This window comes from Lissotriton vulgaris, chromosome 11 (genome assembly GCF_964263255.1).
Source record: "Lissotriton vulgaris chromosome 11, aLisVul1.2, whole genome shotgun sequence".
Lineage (NCBI taxonomy): Eukaryota > Metazoa > Chordata > Amphibia > Caudata > Salamandridae > Lissotriton > Lissotriton vulgaris.
The window spans coordinates 258,797,930-258,822,239 of NC_141699.1; the positions used below are offsets into that span (position 1 = coordinate 258,797,930).

Genomic DNA, 24,310 nt, shown 5'->3' on the forward strand with positions numbered 1-24,310 from the left:
TGACCGGGGTTCCAGAGGTAGCTGATCACATCACTGAAACTAGTTGGTCTTTAAAAAATAAAGTACAACATTGGCTTAATGTCAACCGACCACTACCTTTACACTACACTAGTAGGATTCTAACTGTCCAAAGAGTACCCTGGATAGGAAAAGAGCGCAAGACTATCCAGGGTGACTGTGTTATAATTAACTTTGAGGATCCTCGTACTGTAGACTATATATGCTCTTGGAACACACAAGGTTCATATAATGCAAATGCTACTTACCAGTATGCATCTGTTCTTGGCATGTAGGGCTGCTGACATTCATATCTGTGCATAGATCGCCGCCTAGTGTTGGGTCCGGATGATTGCACATTGTTGTCCTGGAAGAGTCTTCGAAGTATCACGAGATAGGTGGCTCCTCCCCTGGACTACAGTGCGCATGGGCATCCTCTCCATCCTCAGATTGTTTTTAGCCATTGGCAGAGATGGAGTAAGTATGTGAGTGATGCGCATGCTAAGAGTATATATATATGTAAATGAATACTGCAGCTGCTACAGGCGCCGGGGAGGAGGGTGGGCGATATGAATGTCAGCAGCCCTACATGCCAAGAACAGATGCATACTGGTAAGTAGCATTTGCAGTTCGAGGCATGTGGGCTGCTGAATTCATATCTGTGCATAGAATACATAGCAGTCCCTCCATTAGCGGCGGCCGCCCGTGCCAGCTGCAGCAGTTTGAAAAAGTGTTTTGAGAACAGCCTGACCAACAGCTGCCTGCTGTTTGGAATGCACGTCTACACCGTAATGTTTAGTGAAAGTATGCGTGGTAGACCATGTGGCTGCTCTACAAATATCTTCTAAGGGAATGTTACCTAGGAAAGCCATAGAGGCCCCCAACTTTCTAGTGGAGTGGGCTCTTGGTGGAATTGTGAGAGTGCGTTTAGCCTTAGCGTAACAGATTTGAATGCATTTCACGATCCACCTAGCGATCCCAGCTTTGGAGATAGCGTTTCCCTTGTGGTGTGAGGCAAATGCAACGAAAAGTTGCTTGGTCTTACGAAAATCTTTTGTCCTGTCAATGTAGTACATTAAGGCTCTTTTAACATCAAGGGTGTGGAGCATCCGCTCCGCCAGTGACTCTGGGTTTTGAAAAAACACTGGCAACTCAATTGTCTGGTTCATGTGGAATTGAGATACAACCTTGGGTAAGAATTTAGGGTTAGTGCGGAGCACCACCCTGTTAGCGTGCACTTGGAAGAAAGGTTCTTGGATGGTGAGCGCCTGCAACTCACTAACCCTCCGTAGCGATGTAATCGCTACTAAGAAGGCAACCTTCCAAGTCAGAAACTGAAGCTCACAAGAGTGCAGTGGCTCAAAGGGAGGACCCATCAGCCTTGTAAGAACCACATTGAGGTTCCATTCCGGAGCTGGTGGTGTCCGTGGTGGAATGACTCTTTTGAGTCCCTCCAGAAAAGCCTTGATAGCAGGGACCTTAAAAAGTGATAGGTGTTGCCTATTCTGGAGGTATGCTGCCATTGCAGACAAGTGAATGCGGATGGAAGAATACGCCAAATTGCATTGGTACAGGTGGAACAGGTAACAAATGATGTTTTGAATGGAAGCATCTAGCGGGTCAATATCGTGGTTTACACAGTAAATGACAAACCGCTTCCATTTAGCCGCATAACAAGCTCGAGAAGTGGGCTTCCTTGCCTCCCGAATGATGTCCATGCAATCGGGGGGAAGATTGAGGTAGCCAAACTCTAGGACTTCAGGAGCCAGATCGCCAGGTTGAGCTGTTGCGGATCTGGGTGCTGAATGTCGCCATGGCTCTGCGTCAGAAGGCTGGGGGTGAGATGAAGCCTTTGATGCGGTACCACGGAGAGTTCCAGAAACGTGGTGTACCATGGTTGGCGAGCCCACGTTGGAGCAACCAGGATGAGAGTCATCGAGTGCTGCCTGAGTTTGCGTGCCACCAGCGGTATCAGAGGTGCTGGGGGAAAAGCGTACGCAAATCTGCCTGACCAGTTCATCCACATCGCATTGCCCTGTGATTGCGGGTGTGGGAACCTGGCGGCGAAGCTTTGGCATTTTGCGTTCTCCTTTGTGGCGAACAGGTCTATCTCTGGATGACCCCACTTTTGGAAGTACGGTTGGAGTACTGATGGATGTATCTCCCACTCGTGCATTTGGTGGCTGTGCCTGCTGAGCAGGTCCGCCATCTGGTTGTCTTTGCCCGGGAGATGATCCGCCATGAGGAAGATGTTCCTCTGAATGGCCCACTTCCACATGCTCTGAGCCAGATGAGACAGCTGCGGAGAGTGTGTGCCCCCCTGCTTTTGAATGTAGTACATGGCCGTCATGTTGTCCGTCCGGATCAACACGACCTTGTTGCACAGATGTACTTTGAATGCCTTCAAGGCCATGAAGATTGCCATCAGTTCCAAAACGTTGATGTGCATCTTCCTTTGCTGTAGCGTCCATAGTCCCTGCACTGTGTAGTGGAGTACATGCGCTCCCCATCCTTGGAGAGAAGCGTCCATTGTCAGGATAATCTGTGGCACAGGCTCCTGGAACGGTCGGCCCTTGCAAAGGTTTTGTGGATTCCACCAATGCAGAGAGTTGTATGCCCGACCGCTCACCAACACTAGGTCTGTCAGTTGCCCATGAGCCTGAGTCCACTGACGTGCTAGGCACTCCTGAAGCGGACGCACATGTAGTCTCGCGTGCGGGACTATGGAGATGCAGGAGGCCATCATGCCTATCAACTGCATGAACACCTTCGCTGGAAGCGAGTGCTGAGGTCTGAATCGTTGGATCAGCGTTTGGATACTGGCGATTCTCACTGAATTTGGCTGCGCAGTGGCTGCCAGAGTGTCTATTGTCGCACCCAGATACTGCCGTATATGGGCAGGTTGGAGATGGGATTTCGGGTAATTCAGAGAGAATCCCAGATCGTGCAGGAGATGAATGGTGCGGGACACGTGGTCGGCGCACTGCTGTTCTGTTTTTGCCTGAATGAGCCAGTCGTCTAGATAAGGATAGACGTGGACGTTCTGGCGTCGTAGATGCGCCGCCACAGTCGCCAGGCACTTTGTAAAGACTCTTGGCGCTGTGGTGACCCCGAACGGCAGAACCCTGAACTGGTAGTGCTGGTCTTGAATCGTGAATCTGAGATACTTCCTGTGGGAAGGATGCAGGGGGATATGAAAGTATGCATCCTTTAGATCCAACGTAGCCAGGAAGTCCCCCTGTTGAAGCAGAGGGAGAACCTGCTGCAACGTGAGCATATGGAAGTGCTCCGAGAGAATATACCAGTTGAGGGGCCTGAGGTCCAGGATGGGCCTGAGGGATCCGTCCTTTTTGGGGATTAGAAAATACAGGGAGTAAACCCCTGTTCCCCTTTCTTGCAGTGGGACGAGCTCTATTGCCCCTTTTTGCAGCATGACTTGAACTTCCTGCTGCAACAAGTGCAAGTGCTCGCCGGACATAGGACGGTTTCTTGGAGGTATGTTTGGTGGAGTGGAAGTAAGTTCCAGACAGTAACCGTACTGGATAAGAGATTTGACCCACCTGTCCGTGGTGATGGATTTCCACGCGGGCAGGAACTGCTGGAGTCTCCCCCCGACCGGTGTTGTGTGGTCGGGGGGCAGTGACAAGACGTCACTGCTTGTTGGCGATGGTGGACCTGGAGCTGTTGTTTCCACGTCCCCTGCCCTTGACGTTGTTGCCTCTGTAGCCACCTCTACCCTTGTTGGTGTATGAGGTTTGGGTATTGCTCTTATAGTACTGTGTGGATTGCGATGCCTGACCCCTTGAGGTGCCTCTGGTAGTGGAGCGGCGAAAGGAACCACCCCGAAACTGCTGAGATTGGAGGGCCCCCATAGACTTAGCAGTGTCTGTGTCTTTTTTCATTTTTTCAAGTGTCGCATCCACCTCGGGGCCAAACAGGTGGTCAGGATTAACTGTTTGGTTCAGGATGGTTGTTTGTATATCTGGTTTAAAGCCTGATATCCTAAGCCATGCATGTCTTCTTAGCCACATCCAGCGCACATTTGATGGAAGCGTTCGTGATTAGCTTTCCCTCCTGAATTAACATCTCCCCAGCCTCCTTGTACTGGTCAGGTAAGTGCTGCAACAGTGTTTCTAGGGTGTCGTAATGAGCCCTATCGTAGCGTGCAAGTAGGGCCTGCGTGTTTGAAATGCGCCAAATATTGGCTGCCTGCGCAGCAATCCGTTTTCCTGAGGCCTCAAATATTTTCGACTCTTTGTCTGGGGGAGGAGCGTCACCAGTGGTCTGTGAATTCGCCCTCTTGCGTGCGTTGGATACAACCAAAGAGTCCAGTGGCAAGTGTCCCTTGATGTATGTTGGATCCGAGGGCGCTGCCTTATATTTTTTGTCAATTCGAGGATTGATAACACGTGCCCGAGTGGGCTCCTTGAAGACCTCCGGCACGTGCTTTAGCACTCCCTTGAGCATTGGCAATGTCTTGAATGACTTTTCGGCCACCGAGAAAGTGTCAAACAAAAAATCCACATCCACAGGATCTGAATGTAGCTCAACATCATGATTAGCTGCAGCCCTCTCAATCAAAGCGTTGAAGGCTGCAGAGTCCTCCGTCGGTGAGGTTTTAGCCGCAAAGAGCTGCGGTTCCTGACCCGACTGCGGGTCCTCTGGGTCGCCTCCGGCCGACCAAGGTTCATGTTCTTCCTCCGGATCCGAGTACGCCGGATAGTTGTACTCGACCCCCTCCTCATCGTCACCATCCCCCGCGTTGGTGAACGTTCTAAGTCTTTGGGAGACGAAGGCTCCATAGGGGCCGAAGTACCCGCAGAGTCCTTCTTGTTTTTGAGAGGAATCCGAAAATGTTCCAACACCGGCTCCGTGGTGATTTTCCTCTTGAGGAGAGACAGTTTCCCAGTATTGGCGTCGATGATGACCTCTCGACGCTCTTCCTCCGCGAGTGGCTGGAGCCGAGGCTTCGACACCACCAATGACGCTTTGGGCGTCGACACCCCCTTCAAGGGCACGTCCGCCCCCTGCTTCGGAGCGAAAGCCTTCGGCGTCGACTTTGGCGGCAGGGTGAAGCGGATAGGCGTTTGCGCCTTTGCCGGCTTCGATGCGGGCTTCGGCACCACGACCTCCTGTTCGGGAACCACAGCGTCCTTCCGAATCCGTTGCAGGGACTCCGCGACCTTCTTCGTTAAGGCTGGAGAGGGCTTGACCGGCTCGAGCGATTTCCCCGAGTCGGGAATCGGGTCGGCTAGAGGCACCGTTTTCGGAGCCGACACAGTGCCATCCTTGGCCCCGACGGCCGGAGCCGGCGCAGCCAGAGCTTTGGAATCGCCTTGACGCTTCTTCGAAGCTTTCTTCGGGTCATCGACCTCGACCATCTTCGGCGCCGACGCGGCCGCGTCGGTCGACTTTGCCTTCGGCGTCGACCCCGAGGCCCTCGGGTCGGCCATCTTGGCGCGGCTCTTCAAGTCGGCCATTTTTAATTTTTTAGACGTTGACTCCTCTAGAGCCTTCTGTCCCACCAGTGGAGCTTTCACTTTCGGTTTCGAAACCGTTGGTGTGGATCCCGATGGCTTCACTTTCGTTTTCTTCAACGGGAGTGGCGCATCAGAAATGTCCGTGGCCGGGCCGCCAGGAGGCGGGGCTACTGGACTAGTAACGAGGTCTTGGGTAAGGCCCGAAGGCGATCCCTCGACCTGTGCCGTATGTTGGGGGTTGACCCCTGAGTCAGTTTGAGGATGCTCTTCCTCTGAGCTATCCCCCACGGTGGCAATGGCCCCATCGTCGTCCCCTACCTGTCGCCGGCTTCATCAAACTCTTCGTCTCCCGCGTCGTAGTCATCTCCCTCCGACGCAGCCCGAAACCTGAAAGACATCGTCGTCTTCAACAAATTCTTCGAAGATGTTGTCCGGCGGGGGCGCCGGGGGTGCCGACAACTGGGCCTGGAGTCGAGCGGCCCGACGAAGCTTGAGAGTCTTCTTACACCGGAACTTTGAGCAGGCCATACACCTGGCCTCATCATGGTCCGGTGACAAACATTTGTTGCACACAGGGTGCACGTCAAGGTGTGAATACTTAGAGGTGCACACCGGGCTCCTCTTGAACGGAGTTCGTTCCATGTTCAGTAGTCTGGAGCGTCGAGTAGGCCCGTCCGCGCCGACAGCACGCGGAGGGGCAGGAAGCGTTCGGAGCTGAGAAAAAAGACAAACCCGAACGAGAACGATACCGACGCCAAGCCTAAAGACCTTTTGGTCTCAAGTTAGAAAGTTAAACAACTATCGATTCCGACAGAGGGAACCGAAACACATCCGAACCCAATGGCGGAAAAAAACAATCTGGGGATGGAGGCGATGCCCATGCGCACTGTAGTCCAGGGGAGGAGCCACCTATCTCGTGATACTTCGAAGACTCTTCCAGGACAACAATGTGCAATCATCCGGACCCAACACTAGGCGGCGATCTATGCACAGATATGAATTCAGCAGCCCACATGCCTCGAACACACATAGAAACAAAAAGACTCCTTTTTCTATCCTCCCAGGAGTCGTGTCTGGCCAGGCCATGATAGGAATTGGAGCAGATCAGGCTACCAAGATTGGGGTGAAGAATGGGGAAGTTGGGGAGGGAACATAGGTAACTGGGGAGGAAACATGGGAAGAGATGTAGGCCCCATGGACAATTTCATGGGGCTTCCGATCTATAATAGATTTAGCTGTTTAGAGATGGTCGACCGACTGATACCAACCATCAACCCACATAAAGAACAGGGTGGTTACAGCAAGTATAATAGTAGAAATAATCAGGATCCCCATGTTAATCAGGCTCCCAACCCCTCACCCATGAGGATTAATAATGATAAACAGAAAATAACACAAGCATTGGAAATGCAATAGGGCTCGCATAAGGAAAGTTTGAGCTATTGGTCTTATAAATGAATTTTTTTTAATTTATGTGTTTTTTTGGAAATCGCTAAATTAATAGCTTTGTCATTTACAATGCCAATAGTTATAACTTTCGCAAATGTGAAACCTATAGCATTTGTAATGCAACATGTTTTGTATTTACGTGACTTAGATGTATTGATATTACAAATAACAATGGCTTTTAATTTTTAAAAATAATTAATACTTAAATAATTTAATTTGTAATGGCAATAGCTTAAACTTTTGTAAATAACTTTTGTGAAGATTATGTTCAGTGTTTTTTATTGTGACGAAAATTCAAGAACAGAAGTGAAATATTAACATCTTTTTGTGATTTGTAATAAAGCGTGAAAGCTTGAAAACAGCTTGAAACATTGAAAGAACATATTTGAACCAGTGATGCTGTGGTTCCGCTGAGTGATGCTGTGGTTGCACTGAGTGGTGTGTGCATCGGTGGAGCTTAGTGGGTGCATTGGTGGAGCTGTTTGGGGGGTGCATTGGTGGAGCTTAGTTGGAGCATCGGCGGAGCTGTGTGGTGGGTGCCTCGGTGGAGCTGTGTGGTGGGTGCCTCGGTGGAGCTGTGTGGTGGGTGCCTCGGTGGAGCTGTGTGGTGGTTGCATCAGTGGAGCTGTGTGGTGGGTGCATCGGTGGAGCTGTGTTGGTGGAGCTGTGTGGTGGTTGCATCAGTGGAGCTGTGTGGTAGGTGCATCGGTGGAGCTGTGTCGGTGGAGCTGGGTGGTGGGTGCATCGGTGGAGCTGGGAGGTGGGTGCATCAGTGGAGTTGTGTGGTGGGTGCATCGGTGGAGTTGTGTGGTGGGTGCATCGGTGGAGTTGTGTGGTGGGTGCATCGGTGGAGCTGGGTGGTGGGTGCATCGGTGGAGCTGGGTGGTGGGTGCATCGGTGGAGCTGGGTGGTGGGTGCATCGGTGGAGCTGGGTGGTGGGTGCATCGGTGGAGCTGGGTGGTGGGTGCATCGGTGGAGCTGGGTGGTGGGTGCATCTGTGGAGCTGTGTGGTGGGTGCATCTGTGGAGCTGTGTGGTGGGTGCATCTGTGGAGCTGTGTGGTGGGTGCACGGTGGAGCTGTGTGGTGGGTGCTTCGGTGGAGCTGTGTGGTGGGTGCTTCGGTGGAGCTGTGTGGTGGGTGCCTCGGTGGAGCTGTGTGGTGGTTGCATCAGTGGAGCTGTGTGGTGGGTGCATCGGTGGAGCTGTGTCGGTGGAGCTGTGTGGTGGTTGCATCGGTGGAGCTGTGTCGGTGGAGCTGGGTGGTGGGTGCATCAGTGGAGCTGGGTGGTGGGTGCATCAGTGGAGTTGTGTGGTGGGTGCATCGGTGGAGCTGGGTGGTGGGTGCATCAGTGGAGCTGTGTGGTGGGTGCATCTGTGGAGCTGTGTGGTGGGTGCATCTGTGGAGCTGTGTGGTGGGTGCATCTGTGGAGGTGGGTGGTGGGTGCATCGGTGGAGCTGTGTGGTGGGTGCCTCTGTGGAGCTGTGTGGTGGCTGCATCGCTGGAGCTGTGTGGTTGGTGCCTCGGTGGAGCTGTGTGGTTGGTGCCTCGGTGGAGCTGTGTGGTTGGTGCCTCGGTGGAGCTGTGTGGTGGGTGCATCGGTGGAGCTGTGTGGTGGGTGCATCGGTGGAGCTGTGTGGTGGGTGCATCGGTGGAGCTGTGTCGGTGGAGCTGTGTGGTGGCTGCATCGCTGGAGCTGTGTGGTGGGTGCATGGGTGAAGCTGTGTGGTGGGTGCATCGGTGGAGCTGTGTGGTTGGTGCCTCGGTGGAGCTGTGTGGTGGGTGCGTCGGTGGAGCTGTGTGGTGGGTGCATCGGTGGAGCTGTGTGGTGGGGGTATCTGTGGAGCTGTGTGGTGGGGGTATCTGTGGAGCTCTGTGGTGGGTGCATCGCTGGAGCTGTGTCGGTGGAGCTGTGTGGTGGTTGCATCAGTGGAGCTGTGTGGTGGGTGCCTCGGTGGAGCTGTGTGGTGGGTGTATCGGTGGAGCTGTGTGGTGGGTGCATGGGTGAAGCTGTGTGGTGGGTGCATCGGTGGAGCTGTGTGGTGGGTGCATCGGTGGAGCTGTGTGGTAGGTGGCTCTGTGGAGCTGTGTGGTATGTGCCTCGGTGGAGCTGTGTGGTAGGTGCCTCGGTGGAGCTGTGTGGTGGGTGCCTCGGTGGAGCTGTGTCTTGGGTGCCTCGGTGGAGCTGTGTCTTGGGTGCCTCGGTGAAGCTGTGTCTTGGGTGCATCAGTGGAGCTGTGTCTTGGGTGCATCAGTGGAGCTGTGTGGTGGGGTCATCTGTGGAGCTGTGTGGTGGGTGCATCTGTGGAGCTGTGTGGTGGGTGCATCGGTGGAGCTGTGTGGTGGGTGCATCGGTGGAGCTGTGTGGTGGGTGCATCTGTGGAGCTGTGTGGTGGGTGCATCTGTGGAGCTCTGTGGTGGGTGCCTCGGTGGAGCTGTGTGGTGGGTGCATAGGTGGAGCTGTGTGGTGGGTGCATCTGTGGAGCTGTGTGGTGGGTGCATCGGTGGAGCTGTGTGGTGGGTGCATGGGTGAAGCTGTGTGGTGGGTGCATGGGTGAAGCTGTGTGGTGGGTGCATCGGTGGAGCTGTGTGGTGGGTGCATCGGTGGAGCTGTGTGGTGGGTGGCTCTGTGGAGCTGTGTGGTAGGTGCCTCGGTGGAGCTGTGTGGTAGGTGCCTCGGTGGAGCTGTGTGGTGGGTGCCTCGGTGGAGCTGTGTCTTGGGTGCCTCGGTGAAGCTGTGTCTTGGGTGCATCAGTGGAGCTGTGTCTTGGGTGCATCAGTGGAGCTGTGTGGTGGGGTCATCTGTGGAGCTGTGTGGTGGGTGCATCTGTGGAGCTGTGTGGTGGGTGCCTCTGTGGAGCTGTGTGGTGGGTGCATCTGTGGAGCTGTGTGGTGGGTGCCTCGGTGGAGCTGTGTGGTGGGTGCATTGGTGGAGCTGTGTGGTGGGTGCATCGGTGGAGCTGTGTGGTAGGTGCCTCGGTGGAGCTGTGTGGTGGGTGTGTCGGTGGAGCTGTGTGGTGGGTGCCTCGGTGGAGCTGTGTGGTGGGTGCATCGGTGGAGCTGTGTGGTGGGGGCATCTGTGGAGCTCTGTGGTGGGTGCATCGGTGGAGCTGTGTCGGTGGAGCTGTGTGGTGGTTGCATCAGTGGAGCTGTGTGGTGGGTGCCTCGGTGGAGCTGTGTGGTGGGTGCATCGGTCGAGCTGTGTGGTGGGTGCCTCGGTGGAGCTGTGTGGTGGGTGCATTGGTGGAGCTGTGTCGGTGGAGCTGTGTGGTGGCTGCATCGCTGGAGCTCTGTGGTGGGTGCATGGGTGGAGCTCTGTGGTGGGTGCATGGGTGAAGCTGTGTGGTTGGTGCCTCGGTGGAGCTGTGTGGTGGGTGCATCGGTGGAGCTGGGTGGTGGGTGCATCGGTGGAGCTGTGTGGTGGGTGCATCGGTGGAGCTGTGTGGTGGGTGCATCGGTGGAGCTGTGTGGTGGGTGGGTGCCTCGGTGGAGCTGTGTGGTGGGTGCATCAGTGGAGCTGTGTGGTGGGTGCATCGGTGGAGCTGTGTGGTAGGTGCCTCGGTGGAGCTGTGTGGTAGGTGCCTCGGTGGAGCTGTGTGGTAGGTGCCTCGGTGGAGCTGTGTTTTGGGTGCATCAGTGGAGCTGTGTGGTGGGGTCATCTGTGGAGCTCTGTGGTGGGTGCATCGGTGGAGCTGTGTCGGTGGAGCTGTGTGGTGGTTGCATCAGTGGAGCTGTGTGGTGGGTGCCTCGGTGGAGCTGTGTGGTGGGTGCCTCTGTGGAGCTGTGTGGTGGGTGCCTCTGTGGAGCTGTGTGGTGGGTGCATTGGTGGAGCTGTGTGGTGGCTGCATCGCTGGAGCTGTGTGGTGGCTGCATCGCTGGAGCTGTGTGGTGGCTGCATCGCTGGAGCTGTGTGGTGGCTGCATCGCTGGAGCTGTGTGGTGGCTGCATCGCTGGAGCTGTGTGGTGGGTGCATGGGTGAAGCTGTGTGGTGGGTGCATCGGTGGAGCTGTGTGGTTGGTGCCTCGGTGGAGCTGTGTGGTGGGTGCATCGGTGGAGCTGTGTGGTGGGTGGCTCTGTGGAGCTGTGTGGTGGGTGGCTCTGTGGAGCTGTGTGGTGGGTGGCTCTGTGGAGCTGTGTGGTGGGTGCCTCGGTGGAGCTGTGTGGTGGGTGCATCGGTGGAGCTGTGTGGTAGGTGCCTCGGTGGAGCTGTGTGGTGGGTGCCTCGGTGGAGCTGTGTCTTGGGTGCATCAGTGGAGCTGTGTGGTGGGGTCATCTGTGGCGCTCTGTGGTGGGTGCATCGGTGGAGCTGTGTCGGTGGAGCTGTGTGGTGGTTGCATCAGTGGAGCTGTGTGGTGGGTGCATCGGTGGAGCTGTGTCGGTGGAGCTGTGTGGTGGTTGCATCAGTGGAGCTGTGTGGTGGGTGCATCGGTGGAGCTGTGTCGGTGGAGCTGTGTGGTGGGTGCATCGGTGGAGGTGGGTGCATCAGTGGAGCTGTGTGGTGGGTGCATCGGTGGAGCTGTGTGGTGGGTGCCTCGGTGGAGCTGTGTGGTGGGTGCCTCGGTGGAGCTGTGTGGTGGGTCCATCGGTGGAGCTGTGTGGGTGGAGCTGTGTGGTGGGTGCATCTGTGGAGCTGTATGGTGGGTGCATCTGTGGAGCTGTGTGGTGGGTGCCTCGGTGGAACTGTGTGGTGGGTGCATCGGTGGAGCTGTGTGGTGGGTGCATCGGTGGAGCTGTGTAGGTGGAGCTGTGTGGTGGGTGGCACTTTTTATAAATCATTAGTAAAAGAGATCAATGAAATTCAACTAAAACCCATATATAGCAGAAGAGGAGAAAGCTCTAGTAACGGGATTCAGGATGAATGTATATCTTTGAAACAAATCGCCAGCATGTGAAAGGTGTAAAATAGCAATCAGCATAAAACGAAAATGCCAGCAAAAGACTTTATAAAATTCTGTGTGGCCCTGATAAAATAATTAGAGCGTTTAATTATATCATGACCAACAATGGTTATTGTTTCCAGAGCAGCTTGCGAGATGGTTAGACTGCAATATAAACAAGCCCTCGGCATTGCTGTGGTGGGAAGGAAGGGGGAAGCTTGAGATGCCTGAGGCTGGTGGCTTTGATGTGCACGCGCTCTCTCTCGGGCACTGCAAGAAATCGCCGAGTTGGTTTAATTCTGTTTAAACTGCAATATAGCTCGCCAGCTATGCGCAAGCGCATCAGCAGCGAGCCCTAAAAAACAATAACAAGTAGCATCCAGGGCATAGACAGCTTGTTATCCACAAGGAAAATCGCGCCAGAAAGGATTGTAATCGCTGAAAGCACGATAGATGTCAGCACTAACATACTTAACATACCAACTAAGTCTAATTCTGATCTTTCGGTCCTTAGTTGGAATGTGGCTGGCCTGGAGCCAAGATTGTCTGACCTCAATTGGTTAGAGACCATTTCCAATATAGACATAATTATGTTCCAGGAAACATGGGCCACCAGTAACCTGCACATTGAGGGCTTCCACTGTAACAGTGTAGTTGCGGGCAAACCTGACTTTGGCAGACCGATGGGCGGATTGCTAATTGCATCAGGGTTACTGCAGGCGGCAATATTAAGGTAATACCAACCAAAAGCCCTAATATTCAGATTATTGAAAATAAAAGAAAGGTCCCCTTTTACATTATTATTTTTTCTAATAATGATTTCCATTCAATCCCAAATATGAACTTTATTGAACTATCGAAAATTTTGAGTAATATGACTGAACCCCTAGAAAATACTACAAGTAAAGGAATTATTCTAGATGGGGATTTTAACGCAAAAATTTTTTATTCAGATCGACCAGGGGCAAATATCTGTAACGACCGAGTAGACAAAAGGGGGCAAGAATTGGACTTGCTTATCCGTGATCATATGTTAACTAATATCATGGATGAAAGCCCAACTCCTAAAGATAATTATGTCCCCACATTCAGAGGTAGAGATCATTCCTCAACTATAGATTATATTTTTATGTCACCCGAACTTATTGACAGTCTTACGATGGCCAAGGTCATTGAGACTGCATTCAGGGATCATAACGCACTGGTTGCGAGTATTATACTGGGGGCCCCGCCAGTATTTAAAACTACTATGGGGGCAAGAGATATAACCCCCGTCACAAATAATCGAAGATTGAAATGGAGGAAGGTGGATAGTGGTAGTATAACTAACCAACTCACTACCAAACATCAAAATGTAATAGATTCTTGCACAACAGTCGATGGGAATCACCAAAGGGTGATCTCATATTTTACTAATCTGTGCTTAGTTATAAAAACTATTTTAACCGTCCCTAATCGTAAAATCAATACGGACCCTAAGTGGTTCGACAACAACTGCTCAGTCGCAAATAGGGCCTTACGTAATGCACTGAATGCTAAGAATAGATGTCAAATCAAGGTCAGGGAGGCAAGAAAGAGGTGTAATGCTGAAATAGGGAAACGCAAGGCAATCATTTTGTCAGAACGCTGGGATGAGCTATCAGACTCAGCCTCTGGGAAAAAAGGCACAATTTTCTGGGCTGCTGTAAAAAACTTGCGCAATATGGGTACACAAACGTCAGCAATAAGCTGTACCATTTCCAGCCATCAATGGGAAAACCATTTCTCTAAAGTGTATGCAACACCACCAAATGTTAATAATGATTTTGTCTTAGGTGACTTGCGTTCCTTAGAGATTAGCCTGGGAGAGGTCATCGCCGGCATTAAACAAAGCCTCAGCAATAAAGCCCCAGGGCTAGATGGCCTCCCAATTGACATTGTTAAATGGAAACCAGAACTTTGGGCACCCATTCTGACAAATGCATTTAACAGCCTACCTTTAGTGCCTATACCCGACACATGGTCTACCAGCATAATAGTAATAAAAAAGGAGAGAGAACAGACCCAATGAACTACAGACCCATCTCGCTCCTAGATAATACTCTCAAAATTCTGGGAAGAGAATTATATAATAGAATTAATGAATGGGTAGATGATACAGGGATTTTAGACTCCTGCCAAATGGGGTTTAGGAGTGGGGTTGAAACAAACGAGCAGTGCCTAAATTTAAACCTAGTAATCGGCAAATATACTATTGCTCGGTCTGCACCAATCTATCTAGTATTTATGGACTTATCATCCGCATTCGACCTAGTAAATAGGTCTAAATTGTGGGTGATTCTCTTAGAATATGGTCTGGATGAATCGCTTGTTTATTTTCTTGCGTATTTGCACACTGACACAAGGGCACAAGTAAGGATCGGGATGGGGGGGAAGTGTCAGAATCCATAAAAGTAGAAAGAGGAGTTAGGCAGGGGTGCGTTCTAGCACCCCTGTTATTTATTATTTATATAAATGGATTAAACAAATCCCTAAAATCAACAACCACAGATGTCCCGAAAATAAGGGGGAGACCGCTACCGACTCTGCTTTATGCAGATGACGCAGTGCTTATGGGTCTAACCCCAAATGCCCTGCGCAGTTTGGTAAAAGACTTTGTGCAATATATGGAAAAACTTGATCTTAAAGTAAATTTTAAAAAATCTTTTATTATGACCTGTGGCCCGGGTAAGAGACAATTAAGTGCTATCTCAGTGGGTGTTGATAAACTTATTCTACCAACACCTTTCCCTATTTAGGAATGGTTTTTGCTGCGAGCGGCTCGTGGAGTGGACATTTACCCCACGCCACGAGCAAGTTCTCAAAATCCATTAACTCTATTCTTAGTCTCCCACGGCCTAGGAAAGTAGATGCTACAAAAGCTATTTTAAAATTTTTTAAATCACAATGTGTACCAGTAGCTACTTATGGGGCAGAAATCTGGGGTCTGGGAAAAACCCCGACCATCCAGACAGAGGAAAACCGCTTCTGCAGAAAAAATCTCAGAGCGCCCATTTCCTCCTCGGAATACATTTGCCACTGCGAACTAAATTTGCATTATATATCGGATTTTATTGCCTCAAGACCGGCAATGTTCTGGCTTGCTATTTGGAAGAATAACATGGCTGGCCTAACCCAGGACATCATAAGAGACTGCCTTTATTGTGATAAAGGGATGTCGATCCCATGGCTTTCTAAAGTGTTCAAAAAATTGAGTAGTGTAGGCAAAGGTCACCTTTTTCTGGACCCAAGTAAGATCAACCCTAAAGATAAAAATGATTTAAAATCTGCACTGTACGCACTTTATAGAGAAGAAAGATCGGCAAGAGAATTAATTAAACCTACAATCCAGGCTTATGTGAACAAAGATCTGTATATACAACCAATCCCTTTGTACCTTACGCTTCCAATGACAAAGTGGGAAAGATCTTTGCTTTTTCGCCTCAGGGCAGGGACTATGAGATTCTTGTTATGTTTTCCACTAGGTTATACCTTTTTAAAATCTGGAAATAATCTGTGCCCATGTGATGACACGAGCCAGCAAACTGATTTACATTTCTTTTTCTTTTGTAAATTTTATCAAAAATATTTTAAATGGCTTTTAGTACCGTATTTTAAAAAGCACAGACCACTTTCTTTGGAGGAATCAAATTTAATGTTGTAAACTTTGAATAATGAAGCGTTGATATTCCGCACTAGCACTTTTCTAAGAGTTATTACCCATGTTCGCAAAACAATGGAGAACCCTTAGTAAATCTGAGAGTTACATTTATAATTGATTTTTAATATTTTGCTGTTTTTAACTACTGTAATATGTTATTTGATCTGGGATTGTCTGTATTGCTTTTATGAATTTGCCAAAATTCGAATAAAGATTTTTGAATTGAACAAAATGGTATTTCTGAATGCTTTTAAGAGAGAAAATAAAAATACATTGTTAACCTAATGATTAAGTTAACTCTTCATTTTATTTTTTACACTTTTCAAAGTGTCACATTTACATGTCAGTGGCTGGGTGACAGTGCCATATTTATAACTGAAAAATACAGTTATTTTCTTCTAAATGGAAGGAATGAAACCTTGTCTTAATGTTTTTCTCTACTTTAAATTAAGCCAATTAAGTTCTAATGTTTTAAGAAGCATATTTCTTAACTCGAACTTCCTTACATTTAAACGAATGGCTGTAGTTTCCTATTTTAAATATGGCACCATATCTACAGGTCACTGGGAGTAATATGCCTGCTATGTGTAAAGAAACTTCGACATCGGAGAAAATTAAAATGATGAGTTTTATGTAATGCATATAAACATGAAGGTACCTCTTCAGGTGAATTTTTTCCCATTTCAAAATGTCGCATTTACAGACAGCAGGCATCTTGCTACCAGTGGCTGGTAGGTACACTGTCAAATGTATAACTGAAAATGCAGCCATTTTAAATGGGAAACATTTAAAGTGCAGAAAAATGTTCCTTATTAGGAACATTTTTGCAGAACATTGTTCTGCACTTTAAATTTCTCCCACTTAAAAAAGATGGATGTGGTGTACATGTAATTGTGCCACAGACCATGCACTCACTGACGCATGTGGCAGCTCTTTCATAGTACCCCTAGTTATAGTTTTTGGTTCAAACAATAGTATCGGGCCCCATGGAGATTAGGTTTAAAGTAAATGATGCTGGATGAGGGGGTGTCTGGTTACAATGCACGAGTTACATGTCCTTCAGTAGCTCACAACAAAGTAATTCTCATTACAGAAAAGGTTGGAGAAATATGGTGCCACCTATCAGCGTCCGGGGTGAATTGCTGAACAAATCTCCGGAACAGTTCTGACACCTGGGAATATTCTAAAGGTGAGAAACCGCTGGGTTGAAATATTCATCAGAATAGCATCTTACACATTTTTGCATACATAAACATATTTGTGTACATATGTGGTGCACGTGTCTGTGACCACTTAAAGCTATTAGTCTTCAAATGGGCAATTGAATCACTTGCTTCTAAGAAAATACCAGGAAGGCCACTAAATGGGTTTCAACTTTTATGTTACCAATCGTTTTACCTGGTTCTAAATAGTTGAATTGGGCCAGGGACCTCATTTCCAGGTGCTCCAGGTCAAAGGTGTCTGACTCCCTCCCCGCAAGATGACGAGTCAACTGCTTATTTACCATACACACACAACCAATCTGAGCCAGAGAGCGCATCAGCAAGGGGACCTGTGGAAGAGAAAGACGCTTCAATGTAAATAGTGATTTAGGCAGTTTTGTATAGGGCTAAACAAAAGACCTTGCTGCAACATCAGAGTACTATGTGGTGTTAAGTAAACTTTTAGATGAGAACCGTCCAAGAACCTCCAGGTAAATACCCTGGAAAGGAGAGAGCAGAGTCTTACGGATCTCAAAGAACACACATCCAAGAATGATCTTATTGGTGATCAGGGGCATGGAGTGCAATGGGAAAACAAACGCGGGTTTGGCAAGAGATGTATTGAAGTATTTACTAAACTTAAGGTGGTTAGGTTGACCATGTTCCATGAGCTTGAGCTGTAGCCTTCCTTCCTGTTTTACCCATTTGAACTTGCCTAGGCATAGACTGGAAGCTTTCTTTGATGTCCGGTTTCTCGAGGGAAGACAGAGGGAGCTAGTTGTTTGGGGGGGATGGTTAAGAATTGTGAGCCTTTTCCCCAAAAGGCTTGTACTTAATACACATTTTATTGATCTAGATTCCTTGGTTTACAGGAAAGTATGAGAGATGCAAACAGACACAGGGCCAAAGGAAGTCACTAGCCCTTCATAAACACTTGCCTTCTCCCTCACATTGGTTTATACCATCAATCAAATTAAGTTATCTGAAGCCTCAGCACTCCAAGGTTAACGAGATGGCAAGAGTGCTCTCTACAAAGGCACCAGTCTCCCACTCAAATCTTTATGTTAATAAGGATTACTCAAAACAGTGCACATCAACAAAATGACTTCATGGGCATTTGGCATCAACAATCTGTAATTTACCCATCTCAACTACATCTAAACATGGGTGTGCACTGTGCAAAAAGTTCCAAGTGGAGTAGCCCTGCAACCATAACCACATCTAAAACATTGCCTTTGTCTGATATGTAGACTTTAGGAAGAACTCCATTCTAAGGAAAGACACACAACATACACCAAAGTACTTTACTGGAGATTTATATGGATATTAGTAGAGATGATACTAAGATGGGGGGAAATCCATAGGTAAACCCTTTTGAGAGTATACGGTCGTAGAACGAGCACTTTAATTAAGGGCTCTCTTGCACATATAGGCCCAACTGGTTGTTCACATATGCACCTAAGAATTAAGGATTCCCTGAACTAGACACTCCTCCCACCAGTTAAGAGAAAAATGAGAACATTGTAACAAGCAGACAGTTCAGGTACTGTGTATATAAAATGAAGTACTGACTCTACAATCCCATGCACATCCACATTGTAGCTCTGCTGAAAATAATTCGAACAAAGCAGTAGATATTTCCCAACACCCGAGGGAGGGAGCTGTGAACTTCATGAATAGCTGAAAATGTCTGAATGTCTCCAGAAAGCAACAAGAAAACAATACAATAAAAATGCCTCTATTGGAGAGCGCGTGGTGGCGGCTGCAGGATGGCAGCGTCCTGAGGAGGCTCCGCAGAATCGGCGCTTTCCTGAATGCGAAGGGAGCACTATTTGGCTTCGTTCCTGCTTCTCTCTTGCTGCATCGCTGTCGGAAACAGGCCGGAGCGTGATGGCATGTTTTCCGATCATCGACGTGTGACACAAGGTTTGTTTCACAGATTCTTCAGTTTTGGTATCTGTGCCTAACTCCTGCGGCCGCCATTTTGAGCGCTTGGACAGTCACGAATGCAATTTGCCTCAGGAACAAAAGCGGGGAAAAAAGGGGAAGGGTACTTTATTTGATTTTACTCCTCAAAATGCGCATGGAATAATTTTGCCTTTAAGCTGCAGTTAATTTTGCGCTTCAACCACGGAGTATTTTTAATGAAGCTAGCCTCTCCTGTTCTTTAATATCGTCAGTATTACTGCGGTCTGCTTTGCATGCTGCCTCTCTGTGTGTCAGGAGTAACGCGAAAATTTTTTTCCTCATGAAGCTTACCTGAGCAATGCTCCTACAACTGAGAAAGTGCAACATTATTCACCTTGGTTCCTTTCATTTCTATGCTGCTGTCATGTTTGAGCAACAACTAAGGCATGCTTCAACTAGAGTTGGCTTTTTTTTCTCTTTAGCTCCGTCAGCATGGGTGCTATTTGCCTCACATATTGCCTCTAGTTCTCCCAGGTTAAATAGCTGTGCTCCTCTCGTAGGCATTGATCAATGCTCACTAAACCTGCGCCTTTGTTTACTTTTAGAGGCCACCACATACATCAATTTGTATAAAATTCTCTGCAACGTCCTATACTTGCTCTAGTGTTTTGTCTTACCCGTGGACGGATTTCTGCCACTTCTTGTGTCCATGTGTGCCTCCTCTGGTTATATATTGGTCTCCTTTTCACCGTCTCTTTATTAACTGGCCTATTTGTACCAGCTGTTTCGTTTTTTAGTCCTTTTCTTGAGCCTGACTTGTGTCGCCATTCTTACATTCCTCTCATTTTTCCAACATGGAGCTCACGCTTTCTAATAAGTCACATAATGCCTCTGGATCTGCTTCTGGGAGCCGTAAAGATCCTTCAAGCACAACAGCAAACGTCTAAAGAAAGATCCCTCTTCTCCGACTAAATCTCCTCTTCCTATTACGCTAGACGATATTATGGGTGAATTGCGACTTTCGCCCATTTATGTCAGACACTACCACCACTCTCCAAAGAATAGAAGAAAAGTGGTCTGGCTTGGATATGAGATTATCTGATGTTGAACAAAAGATTAGTGATGCTCAGGATGTCATGGCAAAAGTTGAGACCCTTACTAAGGAAGTAAACAAACCGAAGATTTGGAAAATCAAAAATCGACAATAATTTACGAATTTACGGAATACCAGAGAGTTCAGAAGGGTCTGACCTGATTCTATTCTTGAAAACTCAAGTCTTACAAATTGCTTATTTCCCAAAGACTGTTGATTTTAATATCCATAGAGCTCACAGATTAGGTCTTCAAAATGCATCCTCGGCTACCAAACCAAGAGGTATCATTGCCTATTTTTTGCTATACTCTGACTTAATGACATTCTTAATGCAGTCAAGTAACACAAGCAGATGCTTTGGTCAGGTCATAACATTTTCTTCAGTCAAGATGTGTCCAAACCAACTGCTAATAGACGTAAGGAATTCCTAGATCTTCGGCCGGCCTTGAAGTAAATGAATGCTCGCTATGGTCTTATACATCCCTTTTTCTTTAAAGTAACTTATAAAGACAGAACCTTTTCTTTCAACGACCCAGCTGACCTTCGGAAGTTCATCCACATTCATCGAGAGGAGCAGATGGATCTCAGCAAACCTTAACTGTTTTTGTTAAGATCTTCTAATGTTCTCCTTCTGTTTTTCTTTTCAGGTCAATGTTTTGCCTTGTACTTCAGTCAATTGTTATCCGTTCTCTTGTCTGTTCTAGGTTCATCCTGTGCTGTGATCAAGGAATCCTGCGTGTATCATTCATATGTCTACTTGTTTGATGTGTTCCGTTGATGTGTTCCCCAACACCTTGGTAAGCTCCCCTTTTATATTGTCTTGTAGTCTTCTTGTTTATCATGTCTCGTTTGGACTAGTCCATCCCTTCCTGCCTACCTAATCATATATTGTCGATTCTGTCCTTGTTTCAATCCCAGTGATGTGGTCATCTTGGTTCCTTTCCCCCGCCCCCCCCTCCCTTTATATTGTTAGTAATTCTTTCTTTGAGTATTATGATTAAAGCCCCTTGGCTTCTTGTCATCTTCTCTTTCTTTACCCTTTTGGGAAATACTGCTCCCAATCTCCTATCCTTTTCCCCCCATTTCTTTCTTCTTCCCTTCCCCTTCTCCTTTTCTCAGTAGTGCATATTTCTCTTTCTCCTTTCAATTTACTCATTTCATCATGTTCCTGCTGTGGTTTTACCTCCTTTTCTTTCCTTTTCCTTGGCAACACTTTTCCTGCTCATCTTCTGTCACATTCTCCTCTCCTTCAACTCCTGCTTATGACTTTTTATTGCCTTCCTGTTCTGTTATGGCTCTTTCTTCTGTGGTGGTCACGAGGAATATCTTCTTTTCCTTTTGTTCTTTCTTGTATTCCTCACTTTTTTATTAATTGTTCAAACTTTTTCTTTTTTTCCCCTTCCTTTTTAACTGGTTTACACTCTCTTTCCTGATCTCCTTTCACTTTCTTCTATGAGTGGTCTTCGTATCATATCATATCATGGAATGTTAAAGGTATTCGAAAGCCTGTTAAAAAGCAACATGTTTTGTCTCATTTAGCAAGACTGAAATGTAAAGTAGCTTTATTGCAGGAAACACATCTCACCTCGCAAGATATGTCTTCGTTGCATAAACAATGGGTAGGAGAAGCCTTTGCTCATCTGCAGTTAACAACAAAAATGGTGTTGTAATTTTGTTTCATAAGTCGCTGTCTGTTCAGATACAAAAAGAAATTCATGATTCTAATGGGAGATGGTTGTTTCTAGATAGTATTGTTCACAATGTTCATCTTTCCTTATGTAATGTTTATGGCCTTAATGGCATCAATTTAACCTTTTGGAATAACTTCTCTTCGCTTCTCTCCTCACATGTGACTGAGGATTTGATTGTGGGTAGCGACTGTAACCAACTCATGGATCCCTTTTTGGTTCGGAAATCACAAGCTAGATATGTTCCCAATAAAATGCATAAATCATTTCACAAGTCCATCTCCTCTAGAGGCCTTATAGATTCCTGGCGAATATCTCACCCGACTCCCTTGAATACTCCTTTTTTTCTCCAGTGCACGCATCATACTCCCGTATTGATTCCATCTTTCTTACTCAACACGCTTTTCAATTTATGACTAATTCTGAAATAGGATCTATTCTTATTTCAGACCATGTCCCCGTCATTTAAGACATGGATTATCCTTCACCCATCTCCGCCTCTCGACGCTGGCGCTTTAACAACTCTCTTCTTCTAGATCCCCAGTTTACTGCTCACTTCACGCTTTTTTTGGATGAATTCTTTCGCAACAATCTTAACACTACCTCAGATTTTCACATTATTTGGGACGCTTTTAAGGCAGCTGCCAGAGGCTGTATAATAGATATTGTATCCCGAAAGAAAAAAAAGGCCCTTTCACAATCATCTCAAATCCTTCACCAAATTAAAGAACTTGAACACCTTTATTTTACTACTAATTCCTCTGACACACTAACTTCTCTCATAAAAGCCAAACTGCAATTTAATAAACACACCTGGGATTCGGCCTCCTATCAACTTCTTAAATTTAACGCTAAAATGTATGGTGGACGTAATAAAGCTGGCAAATCACTTACGAACTATGTTAAAACTAAAAAACAAAAATCTAAGATTATTGCCATCACAGACTCTCAGGGAGACTCTCAGTCCACGGATGCTAAAATCCTCGACTGCCTTGTCCAATATTACTCTTCTCTCTATACTCCAGAATTTAATCCCTCTTCTGTACAAATTGACTCTTTTTTCAAATCTATTCCTAAATCCCTTGACAAATATGTAGATCTCTCATCCCTTGACATCCCTATTTCAGAGAAAGAAATGATTACTGCTATCAGTCTTCTTCCCAAGGACAAAACACCGGGGCCAGACGGTTTCACGGTGCGCATTTATCTTCATTTTAAGACTGCCCTAATACCACACCTACTAACACTAATTAATAATTTCCTTGCCAAAGGTGAATCAAGGGGATCCTTCACACAGGCAATGCTTTGCTTAATTCCTAAAAAAGATAAAGACCCCTCCCTCTGCAAAAACTATAGGCCCATTTCTCCTATTAAAACAGACTGTAAAATATACGCCAACATTTTAGCCATTCGTATTAATAAAGTAATCCCCGATCTAGTTAATATAGATCAGTCCGGTTTCGTCAAAGGTAGATCTATAACTGACAACTCAAGAACTCTTCTTAATATTATACATCTTGCTTCAAAGGTGGACTCCCCCGTTGCAGCTATCACACTAGATGCTGAAAAAGCTTTTGATCGTGTCAGTTGGGATTTTATGTTTGGAGCGCTTAGATGGCATGGTTTTAATCCTCCCATTATTTTTTTTTTTTTTTAAATTTTTGAAAACCTTTATTGGTGCATCCACAGAAATACAAATACGGGCCCACAACCCTGAGGCCGGCCACGAAAACTGGTTGAGCACAGGTGCAAGCAATACGAAGGCGCAATAGCACGGCAATATCAGGAAACAATTAGTCATCAGTTACACTGGAGAATACTGGCCATCACGCCTAAGGAGCAATGAAGGTTAATTTTAAAATTTTTAAAGTCTAGAAATCAATGAAGGATAGGTGCAAAGGAGATCCGAGTCCGTACTTTAGTCCCACATGAGTAGGCAGCAAGAATAGTAGCAGCAGTTACATGAAACACCCCTTCAGAGTGGCAATACAGTAGAAAAACAAAGCGGACAACAGGAACCACGCTCGTGCCACTCCCAGCGCCGCCCACTCCCAACCATCCTCTATCAAGACCCAGAAAGGAAAACAGTGTGAGAAAGCACAGAAAATAGGAAAAAGGCCCATAGAAATCAAAAAGAAAAATAAATCTACCCCCCCACCCTACACCAACGCGGAGGCTACGGCCTACCCCCCCCGACAATGTGCCTGTCGCCCCATAAAGAACCCGAAATGCAGTTCAAGGAAAAGAAGAGAAGAAAGAAAAAGAGGAGAAAGATAATAAGAGAAGTCAGAAGAGAGGAGAAGAGACAGCAAGAAATGCCGAAAGAAGGAAAGAAGAGAGAAAAGAAAAAGTCCAGAAATGCACGGTAGCACACAGGGAGAGAGAGAAGATTACACTCCCCTACTACTCCCAGGAAAGGGGAAAAGCGGGGAGGAGCCCACCCCTCAACCGAACTCCCGGCTTCCCTCACCGACAACGCCTCCGGCGCCATACACCACACCATGACCAAAAACTGTATTCCCAGTAAGGCAGTAGCTGTAACACCCAGTACCTCAATCCAGCACAAGCTCACCCCCCCCAGCAGGTGAAATAAACAGCAGGAAAAATCGACAATACTGTGCAGAAGCCAATCAGAACATTAAAGACTAACCAACCACTATCATAAAACATGGTCCAGTCCGGGTCTGCGCCAGTCGAGCCAATCATTACAACCACAGACAGTCCATCAACCCTGTCCGGAACGATAGAATTCTTCCAGGCCCGTCCATTGCTGCGAGACGTCTTGGACCAGGACAAAGAAGCAAAATGGCCGCCCACGAAGAGAGGGGACCGTGAAGCCTTCATGTGCCACAGGGTCCCAAACAGTGCAAAAGCATACCGCAGGGGCTCCACTGATAGGGACAGCGAAGGGGACAGGTGACGATGCAAACGAGCTGCCA

The 24,310-nt window shown here is 47.7% G+C and overlaps 1 protein-coding gene across 1 annotated transcript in view; it reads right to left on the reverse strand.

Annotated features, from left to right (window-relative positions):
* The window catches only part of POLE (DNA polymerase epsilon, catalytic subunit), a 300,678-nt gene that overhangs the window by 66,978 nt on the left and 209,390 nt on the right, over positions 1–24,310 (reverse strand). Inside the window, exon 34 of the mRNA XM_086943189.1 lies at positions 16,879–17,032. Coding sequence (XP_086799315.1) covers positions 16,879–17,032 — 154 coding nt within the window. The remainder of the gene's footprint in view (positions 1–16,878; positions 17,033–24,310) is intronic.